Here is a 13,478-nt window from a genome sequence, read left to right as displayed (position 1 = left end):
TGCAGTTGGCTGATAATAATCTCAACTTTGAAAGTAGCTATCACTGGTCCCAACTTTCACACTATTTGTTTTCATTAGACCTCTGTTAAAAAAATTTTAACGACGTTAAGTTTTTTTCAAATTTCAAATTGATGTTTAGAGGCTTTTGATCAGAATGATTATACAGATCGATTGATGTAAAACTTAACTCGAAACGACGCTTCAAACAGCTTAATTTTTGTTAATTAAAAGTTTAAACACCGAAATTGAAGCATCCTTTAGTCGTTTGGACCACCGTTTGGAAGTAAGTTTTACATCAATCGACTCGTATTCTCATTCCGATCAAAAGCCCTAAAATATCAGTTTGAAATTTGGAAAAAAACATAACGTCGTTAAGTTTTTTTTTTAACGGAGGTCCAATGAAAATAAATAGTGTGAAAGTTGGGACCAGTGACAGCTACTTTCAAAGTTAGGATTATTATCAGCCAACCGCATTAGGTTGGGATTATTAAAATCCAATTTCCTTATTATTATTTTTATTATTATTATTATTATATATAAACTAGATTGTTTTAAACCCGAGCGTTATGATGAGAGAACCTGACAGGAATTCGGTACTGGTTTTGATTGGAGATTTGGAGGACGTGTGAAGTTTTTGATTGGTTGTGACGGCTAACTGATAAGGACGGTTGTCACCTGGAGGTACAGTGTTGCGTCTGTTGATAAGACAATCGTGCATTTGTGGTCCTTTTTGTATTGGCGGGCGCTTAAAGGAATCTTGCACCGTGATTGGCTTGGGACTAGTTGTTATGTACTGTTTGTTTTCTCCCATGAGTGACAAGCCTTGTGTCGGTGGGCGGTGCCCATGAGTTTCTTTTGATGTGTTCAAGGATTGTTTCGTGGGTGATTAGGGTTGTCTCGCGGACCTTGTTTAGGATATATGTTGTCTTTCCTTGACGATGCAGACAAGTTTTATCTCTACAGGTTTGTTATGGTATCGGTTCGTGTCATTAAAAACTTGCTAGGTTGTTTATGTAACTTAATGAAGCTTGATGGGGCACCATATTATAAATGTTGTGTGGGTTAATTGTGTAACTAAATTAAAGTTGTGGGTTCCATGTGTAAATATGTGTTTGAGATTAATTGTGTGACTAAATGAAAGTCGTAGAATGGCGTATGCAAATTATGTGCATGGATTTCGAAACTAAGTATGTAATATATACTATATGAGAGGTTATGCTTAAAAAAATGTTATCGTGAGAAGCTATTAAAATGCAATGCATGTATTATAGCGCAAGTGACATATACGACCAACAAAAAAATGTAAAAATCTAACAACGACAAACACTTGAGCTACAGGGTTCCTAACGAGTTGTTTTATACACCGTTTCGATCATATTCAAAGAAAAAATAGGCTATGGTTGAAAAAATATATCTTAATTTTAATCTAACAATATTTATGTATTTAATGGTTAATAAGCAAGCAAACTTTGGTGGTGGTCATGGTTAAATTATTTCTTTTTATGTAAAGGAGGTTGTTAAATTTTTTAAGTTATATTTTAATGGTACAACTAAGACTTAAGTAAAAAGGTTAGTGTTTGTTAAGAATCAAAACAAAATGTTAGTGGGGCGTATGCCCCTTATCCATTTGACTTGTTGTCAAACAGGTTTCACACTCTTTTGTTCGTAGAATAATACAAATAAAAAAAATTTTAGTTGTAACACAATACAATATAAAAGGAAAGCAGTAAAATAATTCTAGCATTTATGATAAAGTATAGCAAATAAAATGGAAAAGGAAGATGAAAAACAAAAGTTTATCAGTTTATGTCTAAGGATTCGTGTTTTACTTGGGTTATTTAAAATAAATCATACGAATTCAAATAAAAAAAATGTATTTATTTTTAGAATAAAACAGTCAAAGCAATTAGTGCTATTATGGAAGATATGAACACATGAATTAGACCTAAATCTTGCAGCATGAATGATAAAACAACCAAGTGCTCATATCTTTCATGGTAACACTTGATATTTATTTAGTCTTAAAATATATTAAAATCATTTATAGTTTTATACCATGACATCCTAACAAGAACATTTAATATACCATGTATGTGGGGACACAAATGGCGTTGGATCGTTCATAAAACTATCATAACATGTATAGGGTGAGGGGGTGCTCCCATCCAAACATACCGATTGCAACCGGCCAATTAAATTATTACATCTCATTTTCTTTTTACCCAAATTTCCTAAAAGTTTACTGAATCATAAGTGGCAGTGTTCCCGAAATTTACCGATTCATTTGAGGTTTATTAATGAAGGTTGGACTCTGAATCTTATGCCCAAACATTAGTGTATCTTTGCGAACGAGATGTGGAAGAGCTTCAAAGAGTATATTGGGATACACGTTATCAAGAGAGGGAAAACCGAAGTGAAAGATGTTGAATGATCGAGTTGTTCATGATGTGTGACGAGGTTAAACGTAAAGATATGTTTTTCTTTTACCGGTGTTGACGGATAGCTGATGACTTGCTGCTGATTGTTGAAAGATTGAACCATATCATACGCCAATGGATGATCGGGATGATCTCCAAGAGTTGCTCACTTTGAGGGGGAGATCTGATATGAGAAGCTACATGTTATTAGTTTGCTGAAAAAGATTTAAGGATTGTTTGTCTGCACAAGCCCGAAAATCATCAGTCAAGGGGGAGTCTGTTAGTGCACGGTTTGTGACTGGTGATTTGCAGTTAAAGTATTCAAGGATAAAGTACTCGATAGCTACGGAAAAGGGGGAGTCTGTTAGTGCACGGTTTTGGTGTCCGTAGCGATCGAATAAGTTATAGGCGGTTTAGTCTTTGTATTAACATATATTGTAAATAGCCTATAAATAGGGAGCTTATGCTCATAATTTAATAGAGAACTTGTACATAGATGTAAATTATCCTCTCCATAACTTATTATTCTTTCCAATGTATTCTCTCAGTTTGTTTAGGCTTAACCTGTGTATTTTTAAGTTTTACATTTTTTAGATTTCTATGTATTAAATTCACATTGCACAGTCGAGCTTTGACACGTTTATTCATTTAAGGTACTATATGAGCTCGAGCTGAGCTAATGCTCGTTTTAGGTCTTTCTCAAAATATATAAATATAATTATAAATATATATAAGTTAATTAATAAATAATAAACTATTCGAACCCGAACTTGAAAAAACAACTCATGAGCCAAGCTAGAACTTTAGAAAAAGAGCACAAAACCAGCCGAGCTCGAGCACAAGTGAAAAAATTATATCACTTTTGGACATTTAATAAACATCACAAGTGAAAGAGTTTGTTGGGGCTTTTGGTATGACTTTGTTTTCAAGTTCTAAACTAACACATTTTCTTAAACTAATTGCAATTTTTATAATACATTCAAACATCATGCATGATGTGTAAAGTGTATTTAGGGGGGAAATTAGAAAATTTAAAGAGAAGATTGTATAAGACGATTTCTATCTATTTCTAAGACGAAGTATGTGAAGATAACTCTTGGTCGAACATCAACAGTTGTAAAGTTATTATATTCAACATAACCACCACATATCTTTGTGTTTATGTAGTGGTATATTCTAACTCTATTAGGATCATGATTTGACTTCCATCCTCATGGAGTAGTTGATTTCATTTATAAAAAGAAGATTCAGTTAATGCCTACGAATTATTTTGCGGGACTTAACTTAGCGTATTAATTATGGAATATAATTAAGAAACACGAACATATAAGAATAGCCAACATCTAGTTTTAAACGGTAAAAGTATGGTTGGCTTCACCAGGATGATCGGTGCGTATAACCCGATCAGGAAAAATATATTTGATACTGAAAAACATGGACATGTGTTCGTACTTCCTACCGATACATGGGCTTTCGAGGCCCCCTTCCCGTTCCAAACTCTTTTGTTCTTCTTTTGAACGACTTAAACTACACATTACTTTGTCACACGATATTTTCATACCGCTATGTACATTATTAAGTGCTAATAAATAGTATTTATTGTCATTTATGGAGGAACATGGATGTATAATAACTTACACTAAGTTGCCAAAAAGCTATTTATTGTCACCTTATAATGCTATTGGTAGTTTCTTTATTGTACTCTCTGCTATTGATGGCTAATACATAAGGATTATCACTACCAAGTTGTGATTGATTTGCGAATAAATGTTTCATTAAACCACAAATTGTTGGATGCATGATTCCCGCCATTGTCTATCCTTAACTGTATCGAGTCATGATCCATATAACCTAATTAAAGTTGTGATTATAGTTAGTGATTTTATAACAGTTTTTGAGTTATATTTTCCATCGTTTACGATTTGATGAGCGATATATTAATTTGTACTAGAAAAATACTTTATACTTTATACATCATGATTGATTTGGAACTAGATTTTTTTTAATATATAAAATCTTTTAAATGGAAACAAGTTTTAAAACTTTTTTTTTTGAACGACAAAATAACATAAAACTTTACATTTCATAATTTTGTCTCACGTGAGTACGTGAGACTTAAAATTCCAACCAATTAACTGGAAGACATATCGGATACAACTTAGGAGTATATATATGATCGCAAACTCGTTGGGCACCTCCTCCAAACGATATGTGTAAATCGAGCATCCCTACAAAGTTCCATCTAGCTTCATGTAATAGTTTTTATATAAATTAACTGAAATGATATAGTTTTAAAAAGTTCTATTACTATTACTTGAAAACATCTTATATAAACATAAATATATGTTTTAAAGTTTCAAAGATGTATCAATAATCAAATAACTTTATTGCATTATTGAGTCAAGTAATGTAATTTCCTAGTACATGATAACATCATCACTATACCTAAAAGGAATAAAATATTACGAGTTCAACAAAGAGGCGGCCAAAAAACACTTATAAAAGGTCAAAAGTAGCTCTAAAGCAAAGAATGGAACCATTTACAATGATTTTGACACCTTGATTAAACATGAAGCATGAAAAAATATTACACAAAATCAAATAAAATAAACATAGTTTTTTTAATGTTTTTTTTTCTTATTTGCCTGTATAATTTCCCTATGAATTTGACAAATCCAGATATTTGGTTGTTAATCTTTTAAGTTTTAGTACACAAAAGGATGAAAATCATTTTAATAGAGAGTATAACACTGAAATAATCATGTCATGTTAATTACATTGTGTTCTTCTTTAGTGGGTGAGTCGGGTCAACACTTTTTATTCTTGGAACAGAAGAGTGATCCATCTGTCAGGGTGATCCTAAGTGTCTAAATCTTTGTTATTTAAAAAATAAAATAAAATAACATGCATGTATCGTGCACATTGTTTTAAAAACCGGTTTTTGAAATTATATTGGACTTAGAAATTATACAGTCGGTTGTACCAGGAAATTCAACTGGGTTGCCTAGGTAATTCTATTATTCCATAAAAACACAATTAAAACACAAAGATTAAACAAAACGTACATGATTTTATGGTATATAAAAAGGCCGCTAGATTAAACAATGATTGATTTGATGGTATAGGAAGGCAGATAAGATAAAACTTTTGATCAGATGTAACTATAGGCTGCTAAAATCTTTGGCTAACGTCAACAATTATATTTACTTTGGGCTTAAACCGGGATGGCAGTAAACCAATATTACTAGCAGTTCAAACTACAAACCGCCCGTCCAAGTTACCGGGCTAAAATGTACCAGCCACTTGTTCAACATCCGGTTTAACCGGTATTAGCGGCCAGTACAAACCAGTTTTTAAAACATTGATCGTGCATAAATTATGAATTTATGATGAATTCAAGTCATAAGCAAACTTTTAACAAGACAGCCTTTGGGATTACACAAAACAAAACCATAAGCCCAAAAGTTCCACCTGTCCAAAGCCCAAACCCAAAAACCAGACGGCAATTACAATTACAAATATGTACAACCAGATTAAACAGCATCTGTTATTCTGTTAAAACTTAAAAGCCGGCAACAATAATATTATTAGTACTGACCATTTTCAGCCGGCCCAACATATATATATTTTGTATTTTCTGTTAAGACTTTTATTCAAACAAGTCTTAACCTCCAGCCATTAGGCATCATTCACAGCTTTTAGTTGTTAACAACATCTCATCACATTGTAAATTCAGCCACCTTTGATTTGCATAATATTATTAATATAACTTCATCAACTCAACCAAACCAACATATTACATAACCTATAGTCCTATACTACTCACATTGTACTCAACTAATAATAATAATAATGGGTTGGATTCAAATGCAACATGTTATTATAATTTCTTGTGTTTTTGTTTCTCTTTTTTCCTTAGGAAAAACGGAATCCGAAGATGTGATCGAAGCGTTAGTCGATTTCATGGACAAACTTGTCCCAGGAACCATGCAAAAACCAAACTGGGGTTGGAACATTTCATCTGACCCTTGCAAGAATAGCTGGTATGGAGTTACTTGTGACACAAGTAACACGACCGTTAAAAACATCGCCCTCGAGCAACTAAATCTATCAGGAACCGTTGATTTCGAATCGGTTTGTGAAGAAACATCTCTTCTTTTATTAAGCTTGAAAAATAATAACCTTTCAGGAAGCTTACCACAAGAAGTATCAAATTGTAAAGGCATTAGGCTTTTGTATCTAAATGGGAATCGGTTTTCAGGTAATTTACCTGATTCGTTTAGCCAGTTGACGAGTTTGGTGAGAATCGATGTATCCAACAACGAGCTTAATGGTAGCTTGTTGGATATGTCAAGAAACACGGGCTTGTTAAGTTTTTTGGCACAAAATAATAATTTCGCTGGGGAGTTACCTAAGTTTAACTATGGGTTACTTGAAGACTTTGACGTGTCGAATAATGATTTGACCGGTCAAATCCCTGACGACACGGGTCGTTTTGGCGCTAGAAGCTTTGCGGGTAACCCTCGTTTATGTGGGAAGGTGTTACCAAACGCGTGTCCGTTGGAAAAGAAAAAGAAAAATAAATTGCATGATTATATTATTATTTCGGGTTTTTCGGTTCTCGGGTTGATAGTTTTTGTTTTGGTTGGTCTTTTGATTCTCAAGAAAAAAGGGAATCTTGAAGATACCAATATTGGTAAAAGAAGAGTTGAAAGTGGAAAAGACAGTGGTGTTTCAAGTGAGTCAAAGGGTGGTCAAACGAGGTCAGAATTCTCGATAACTTCAGCTGAGAACGGTGGGGTGTCGGCGTCGCTTGTGGTTCTTTCGAGCCCCGTGGAGGCGGTTAACGGGTTGAGATTTGAGGACTTGCTTAGAGCCCCGGCTGAGTTGATTGGCCGGGGGAAACATGGAAGTATTTATAAAGTGCTTCCAGATGGCGGGATTCCACTCGTCGTTAAAAGGATTAAAGATTGGGAGATTTCGCGGGTTGAGTTTAAGAAAAGAATGCAAAGAGTTGATGAAGTGAAACACCCTAAAGTGTTGCCGGTTGTTGCTTATTATTGTTCTAAGCAAGAAAAGCTTTTGGTTTATGAGTTCCAACAGAATGGCAGTCTTTCTAAGCTTCTTCATGGTAAACTTTTTATTCATTTAATTATTTTACAATGATTTTGAGAATAGCATGGTTATTATTAGGAGACAGTTTTGGCCCAATGGGACAATTTTTGCTAATCTTTTGGGCTTGTTTGGGCCAATAATGGGCCTAAACATGTCTAAATGGGCTCAAACTAAAAAGAGCTTACGAAATTTGCGGGTAGAGGTGTTAAAAAAACCGGTTTGGGACCGGTTTTAGGAAAACCGAACCTAACTGAACCCGTTTGGGTTTAAAACCAGTTTCACCCAAACTGCCAGTTTCAGGACCGGTTCCTCTTAAGATATACCAAACCGGTTTTAAAACCGAATCGGTTTGAGGAAAACCAGTTAAAACCGGTTTAGAACTGGTTAAACCGGTTTATAAAACGAACCGAACCGATGTGACCAGGTCGGCCTATCGTGCTTCTAAACCGGTTTATAAACCGAGCCTGTTTGAGTCAAACCGGTTTTGACCAGTCGTTGACCAAACAGGTTCGGTTTGGGTTTAAAATCGGTTTTGTACACCTCTATTTGCGGGTCAAACGGGTAAAGTTGTGTTGTGTTGGCCCATGAACATCTTTTTTTTATTTCATAAATAATTAGATTTAAATATATGATTGCAAAACTATGTTATGATAATAATTAATCTTATTGGCATAAAAACTATTTTGGATGGCTGCATACAATTGACAGTCTTGACCCATATAGACATAAAGTCACTAGTAACATGTTTAATACTTATGAATTATGATGCTACATTTTGTTATTTGACTATTTCATGTATATGAAGTATTGCTATAAGTAAGATTTTACTAGGTACGTAGTATTTTCGTTTATTTTATTTTTGTTGTTGTTTTTGTGTATGAAGTATAACTTTTATTTACTATGCTGGTTATTATGATACATAAAAGATTAAAATTAGTAGGTCAACTTGACTTGACCCGGCCCGATTGACATATTTTGTTTTTTTTTTCAAAACAGCCCATTTCAACCGGTTACCCGACACTGTCCATTTGACACAAATACTTATAATATCATAAGTTAGTTACTAATCTTTTGTTAATTTACAGAATCACAAAATGGACAAATTTTCGATTGGGGCAGCAGACTAACCATAGCATGTAACACAGCCGAAGCACTCGCGTTCATGCACAAAGAGCTCAAAGAAGATGGAATCGCTCACGGAAACTTAATATCATCAAACATCTTGTTAACAAAAGACATGGACTCTTGCGTGAGTGAATACGGTTTAATGGTGGTAGACAATGGTTCAAAGAATAGTAACGCCTTTAATGTTGACGTGTATGGATTTGGTGTGGTTCTACTTGAGTTGGTGACTGGGAAGGCGGTTCAGAGCAACGGGTATGATTTGACTAAGTGGGTTAACTCGGTTGTTAAGGAAGAGTGGACGGGTGAAGTGTTTGATAAGGTGTTGGTGGTTGAAGGTGCGAGTGAAGAACGAATGGTGCGCTTGTTGCAAATAGCTTTGAAGTGTATTAATGATGTGCCTAGTATGGATCAAGTGGTTACAATGGTGGTTAGTTTGAAGGAAGAAGAGGAAAGATCAATGGCTTCTTCTGATCCATGATTTTTAGTTTTAAAAGGTGGAGTTGCAAGAATATTGAGATATAAGATGTTAATTTACATGGTGTAATACACTTATAGACATAATATGTAACAATGTGCATTGGATTTTTTAATTATTTGTATTGGAGAATAAGGGCATGCATGGTGCTCATTAGTATTTTGAATATTGACATAATTAATTTTTGGTTATTCTTCTTGGTTATTTTATGCAATTTACTTGCAAAGGCCAACAGTTATAGTAGGGATACATGGCTTGTTTAAAGTTTAAAGTAAGTAACATAAAGGTTGGTTAACACAAGTGTAAAATGACTTTTTTATGTCAACTAGCACTTGTTTCAAACATTTGTTAGTGCATCCCCTCTTATTGTGCATCAAAGTAATTGTTTCGATGCGCAACTGAATTCCCTAAAACATTCTGTAATGGGTGTTTTGTTCGTTGAAATTTTATGAAACGGAAATATTAACTATAAAATAAATTTAGAAAAAGGGCTTACGGCGCAACTTGTTGCCCGTTTGTCTTCTATCTTGACGTAAACAATATATTTTATTATGGAAATAGATCTTCATCTAGATTCTAGAATTACTGAAAATAAACATAGTGGGTTTGTTTAATATCTAAGCAAAGTGATATCACAGCGTGCCTGGACCAGCCCGTAACTCTCAAACAAGCCCATTGGACTCCACCACATATCAAATAAGCCCATTAGGGTTTTAGACTTTTAGAAAAAAAAACCGCCCTTACGGTCCGGTTCCAAGTCAGGTACACCCGGGTTAAGTTGAAACCGGGTTTTATGCCCACCTCTAGTTTGTACATCTAATCTCTTTTGAGAATTGAGAATAAACCATATTCTTTCAACAACCTCCTTTCCAAACTCATATACTCTTTTTTGAACAACTTTCACCAACACGAGCCTAATAAGGCCCTAGAAACCGGTAACACCAAAAATTACAAGACACTAAAGAAAACAATACCAAAACAAGATACCAAAGAAATTACAAACTAAACTTATACCAATCTTTCCATACTAGTATTACTTGATCAAGAGAACTTTTATCTTATATATTTAATAATAATCACTTGCATACTGAACTATACTGATCACATAATTATCCGATATAAATCACTAACATGATAGTCAAGTCTAACCCCATCAATAATCCTCACCCGGATTTAGATGTTGCAACTAACTTCATACCGTTTATAATTATCCGATATAAATCACTAACATGATAGTCAAGTCTAACCCCATCAATAATCCTCACCCGGATTTAGATGTTGCAACTAACTTCATACCGTTTCTTTGACTCATGACTACCATGGGTGTTCATCGAATCGGGTTTTAGGTCATTCAAATCGGGTTATTCGGGTTAACATTTTCAAGTCCAATTCAATTAAACATAATAGTACCCCAAAGAACGAGTTCATACATCTTCGAGTCCAATTCGAAGAAACAGAATTGTACCCCAAAGAACGATTTCATACACCTTTGAGTCCAATTCGAATAAACATAATTGTACCCCAAAGAACGACTTCATACTTCTTCGAGTCCGATTTGAACTCGAATAAACACAACCATACCCCAAAGAACGAGTTCATACATCTTCGAGTCTAATTCGAATAAACACAATCGTACGCCAAAGAACGATTTCATACATCTTCGAATCCAATTCAAATAAACACAATCATACCCCCAAGAACACGATTTCATACATCTCATCATCACAAAGATTTTCAATATATGTAAAATAATATGTATTCAACAAATTAATAAGAATTTAGTTACATTTCTAGACTTTAAACTCCAATATAACCAAACAAAACAAAACAAAACAAAACATATAACCAAAGATCAAACAAAACCCGGTCCAATATCATTTCTACACCCATCCGGTTTACCATTACCACTACCACTACCCTGGACCACCGCCGCTGGCGGCAAAACATACCGAGAAGAAAAATTCCGAACCATATATTCATTCTCCGATTCCGGATCTCCATTTTCCAACGGACCCATATCGAAATTAAGCGCATAACTAATCGGGTCATACTGAAACTTGGAGGTTTTGTTTCTATTGAACCGGCGGATGAATGTTTTCCACCGTGGACCGGCGACGATCTCCGACCACTCTCGAATCTTCTTCAAGACGGTGATTCCACGTGTCCATAGGCCTCTGGTTGGTGGGTCTTCGTCGGATTCTGATGTGGGGACTTTACGCCACCGGTGTGGGATGCAGAAACAACAGTTCCGGTTGTTGGGGTAGTGGGTTTCCGATGGTGACGTCATGTTTCCGTTGGAATGTGATTAGGGGTTTTGGGAAATGGAAGTGGATGAATGAATAATAATGATATTAGTAATCGGGATTATTATGTTTATATAGTAACAGTGGTTGACAGTGGATTTGTTAAATGTTAAATGATAAAGATAAATAACGTCTGTTATTTAAAAGAAATTAATAAAACCGAAGATAAAAGGAAATGAAATATGAAAACAAGATCAAATGCATTTTATTATTAATATGAAAACAATAAGAACCAATTTGCTGTTATTATTAGGTTTATTTTTATAGGTGTTTGATGTTATTTTTTGTTAGTGTTTGCTAATTTTCGATTATGAGACGTTAAAAAAATTGTTGATTTATATTTTGTTGTCATCATTAGATTTTTTTTTTTTTGCTGTTTTAAGTAATTGTTGCTATTATTTTGTTCTTAATTTCGATTCTTTTGTTGTAATTTTTAGGTTTTTTTCATTTTGTTATTATAAATAATTGTTTATGTAGACTGCTATTGTAGTTGGTATTGTTTCTTACGTTATCATTTTTTTTTAAATTGGTATTGGTTCATACGTTCTCATGTTAATATTAAAATGTAATAAAACTTCCCCATAAAATATACAAAATAAACAATAATAAAAAAATCTTAGAATCTCTTATTTATAAATTTGAGATATACGGATTAGTTGTTTTATGATTTTTTATCACAGGTATTCCTATTGTCATACGATATTAACAATTTTAAACCATGTCCGTTAGTTACCCTGGATAATGCAACATATAGTGTCCGTGGGAAGAATCTAGACATCGAGAAAACAAACCAACTTAAAAAAAAATGTTTTTGGATATTTTTAATTACAACTTTCTTAACAAACAAAGTTGTACATTGTGCTTTATAGATTGTGAGTTTGGCTATAATAGTTGTATTTAAAGCATTATCTTTTGTACTTATTTACAATAATGCTTAAAGCTTATGTACGTTTGGCTTTTGATGTTGTATATTTAGCGTTCATTTTAGAATCCTCCACGTGTAATCAACCTTTACATCTGTCTATCTCTGCAACATTATGCTGATAATAATTTATTATCTCTGCATTAACAATTCCCTCACCGAGCAACGCATCGTCACCATCGCCCACAACTACAATCCATCGCCGGCATCGTCTTAAATCGGTATGCCTCCGATTTCGTCCGTTACGATACGATACCATCTTCAGGTGGTCTTGGAGCTCCGGTACCACCGTCTTTAACCCCGCCTACTGTTGCCGGGTTTCATTTCGAAACCCTAGGTGGCGGTAGTGTCGTCGTTCGTGGTTTTCTCTGCTGTTGCCGGGTTTCCTTTCTGGAACCCTAGGCGGCGGCGGTGGCGACAGAGGTTATAAGAGTGGTTCGGTAGTTATGCTTTATGACGTAAAACCCCAAATTATCCCTGACGTTGGGTGGTGCTTTGGTTCTATCTGTTTTTAGTTGTATATGGCATACCTTTAATACCATGTTATGATGTTATTCAAGCATCAAACCATAGTCTAACATACCCCATCTGACCAGTAGGAACCATCCAAATAAAAAAATATGAGCTGGTTCCGTTTTATCGTTTAAAACAATCAGGTTTAATGTATTGGTTCACAATGTGGTACTGAAACTGCCCTTTGTATTACATAGTTATGCATGTGTATATGTGAGGACATGTCTCGCCTTCCGATAGTCTCGCAAGTTTATCAAGTTTGTCATTGCCTGAAGCTTTAATTTTGAGTTAATATGTTTACTATCGTTTTCAAACTATGATAGTTTGACACATGAGATTTTTTTAACCTTTGTTTTTTTAGAAACAGGGGCAAAATGCCATGCTGACCCCGCAGCGACACCTATGGTAGCGGATTACGTTTGCTTTATTGCATATGTTTATGGCTGGTTTCGTCGCTTCGATTAGTGCCTTCCTTATCAGGGTTAAACAGCATGTTCTAACAGTGGTCGTATGGACAAAGTAAAAACTTTTTAATCTGTGACCAGTTAGCTTTTTTTTTTTTTTTGATTACCTCTTATTAATTAATTCCTTTTGACAGCTTCTAGGAC

At 34.5% G+C, this 13,478-nt stretch overlaps 2 protein-coding genes across 2 annotated transcripts; one reads left to right on the top strand and one right to left on the bottom strand.

The window, feature by feature from the left end:
• Nucleotides 1-6,261: 6,261 nt before the first annotated feature.
• Nucleotides 6,262-9,204, top strand: LOC143565102 (putative inactive receptor kinase At2g26730). Its single transcript, XM_077052180.1, has 2 exons — nucleotides 6,262-7,548; nucleotides 8,618-9,204. The coding sequence occupies exons 1-2, from the start codon at nucleotides 6,270-6,272 to the stop codon at nucleotides 9,133-9,135; spliced, it is 1,797 nt and encodes a 598-aa protein (XP_076908295.1). The 5' UTR covers nucleotides 6,262-6,269; the 3' UTR covers nucleotides 9,136-9,204.
• Nucleotides 9,205-10,984: 1,780 nt separating this feature from the next.
• On the bottom strand, nucleotides 10,985-11,419 carry LOC143565120 (uncharacterized). The gene has a single exon (XM_077052193.1). The coding sequence runs from the start codon at nucleotides 11,417-11,419 to the stop codon at nucleotides 10,985-10,987; it is 435 nt and encodes a 144-aa protein (XP_076908308.1).
• Between the last annotated feature and the right edge of the window lie 2,059 nt (nucleotides 11,420-13,478).

Source organism: Bidens hawaiensis, unplaced genomic scaffold (genome assembly GCF_021521415.1).
Source record: "Bidens hawaiensis isolate Kalapana, Puna unplaced genomic scaffold, B.hawaiensis_p1.1 tig00022287_1, whole genome shotgun sequence".
In the NCBI taxonomy this organism is placed as follows: Eukaryota; Viridiplantae; Streptophyta; class Magnoliopsida; order Asterales; family Asteraceae; genus Bidens; species Bidens hawaiensis.
The sequence above is the reverse complement of the archived record's forward strand: the minus strand, read 5'-3'. Positions and strand labels throughout refer to the sequence as shown.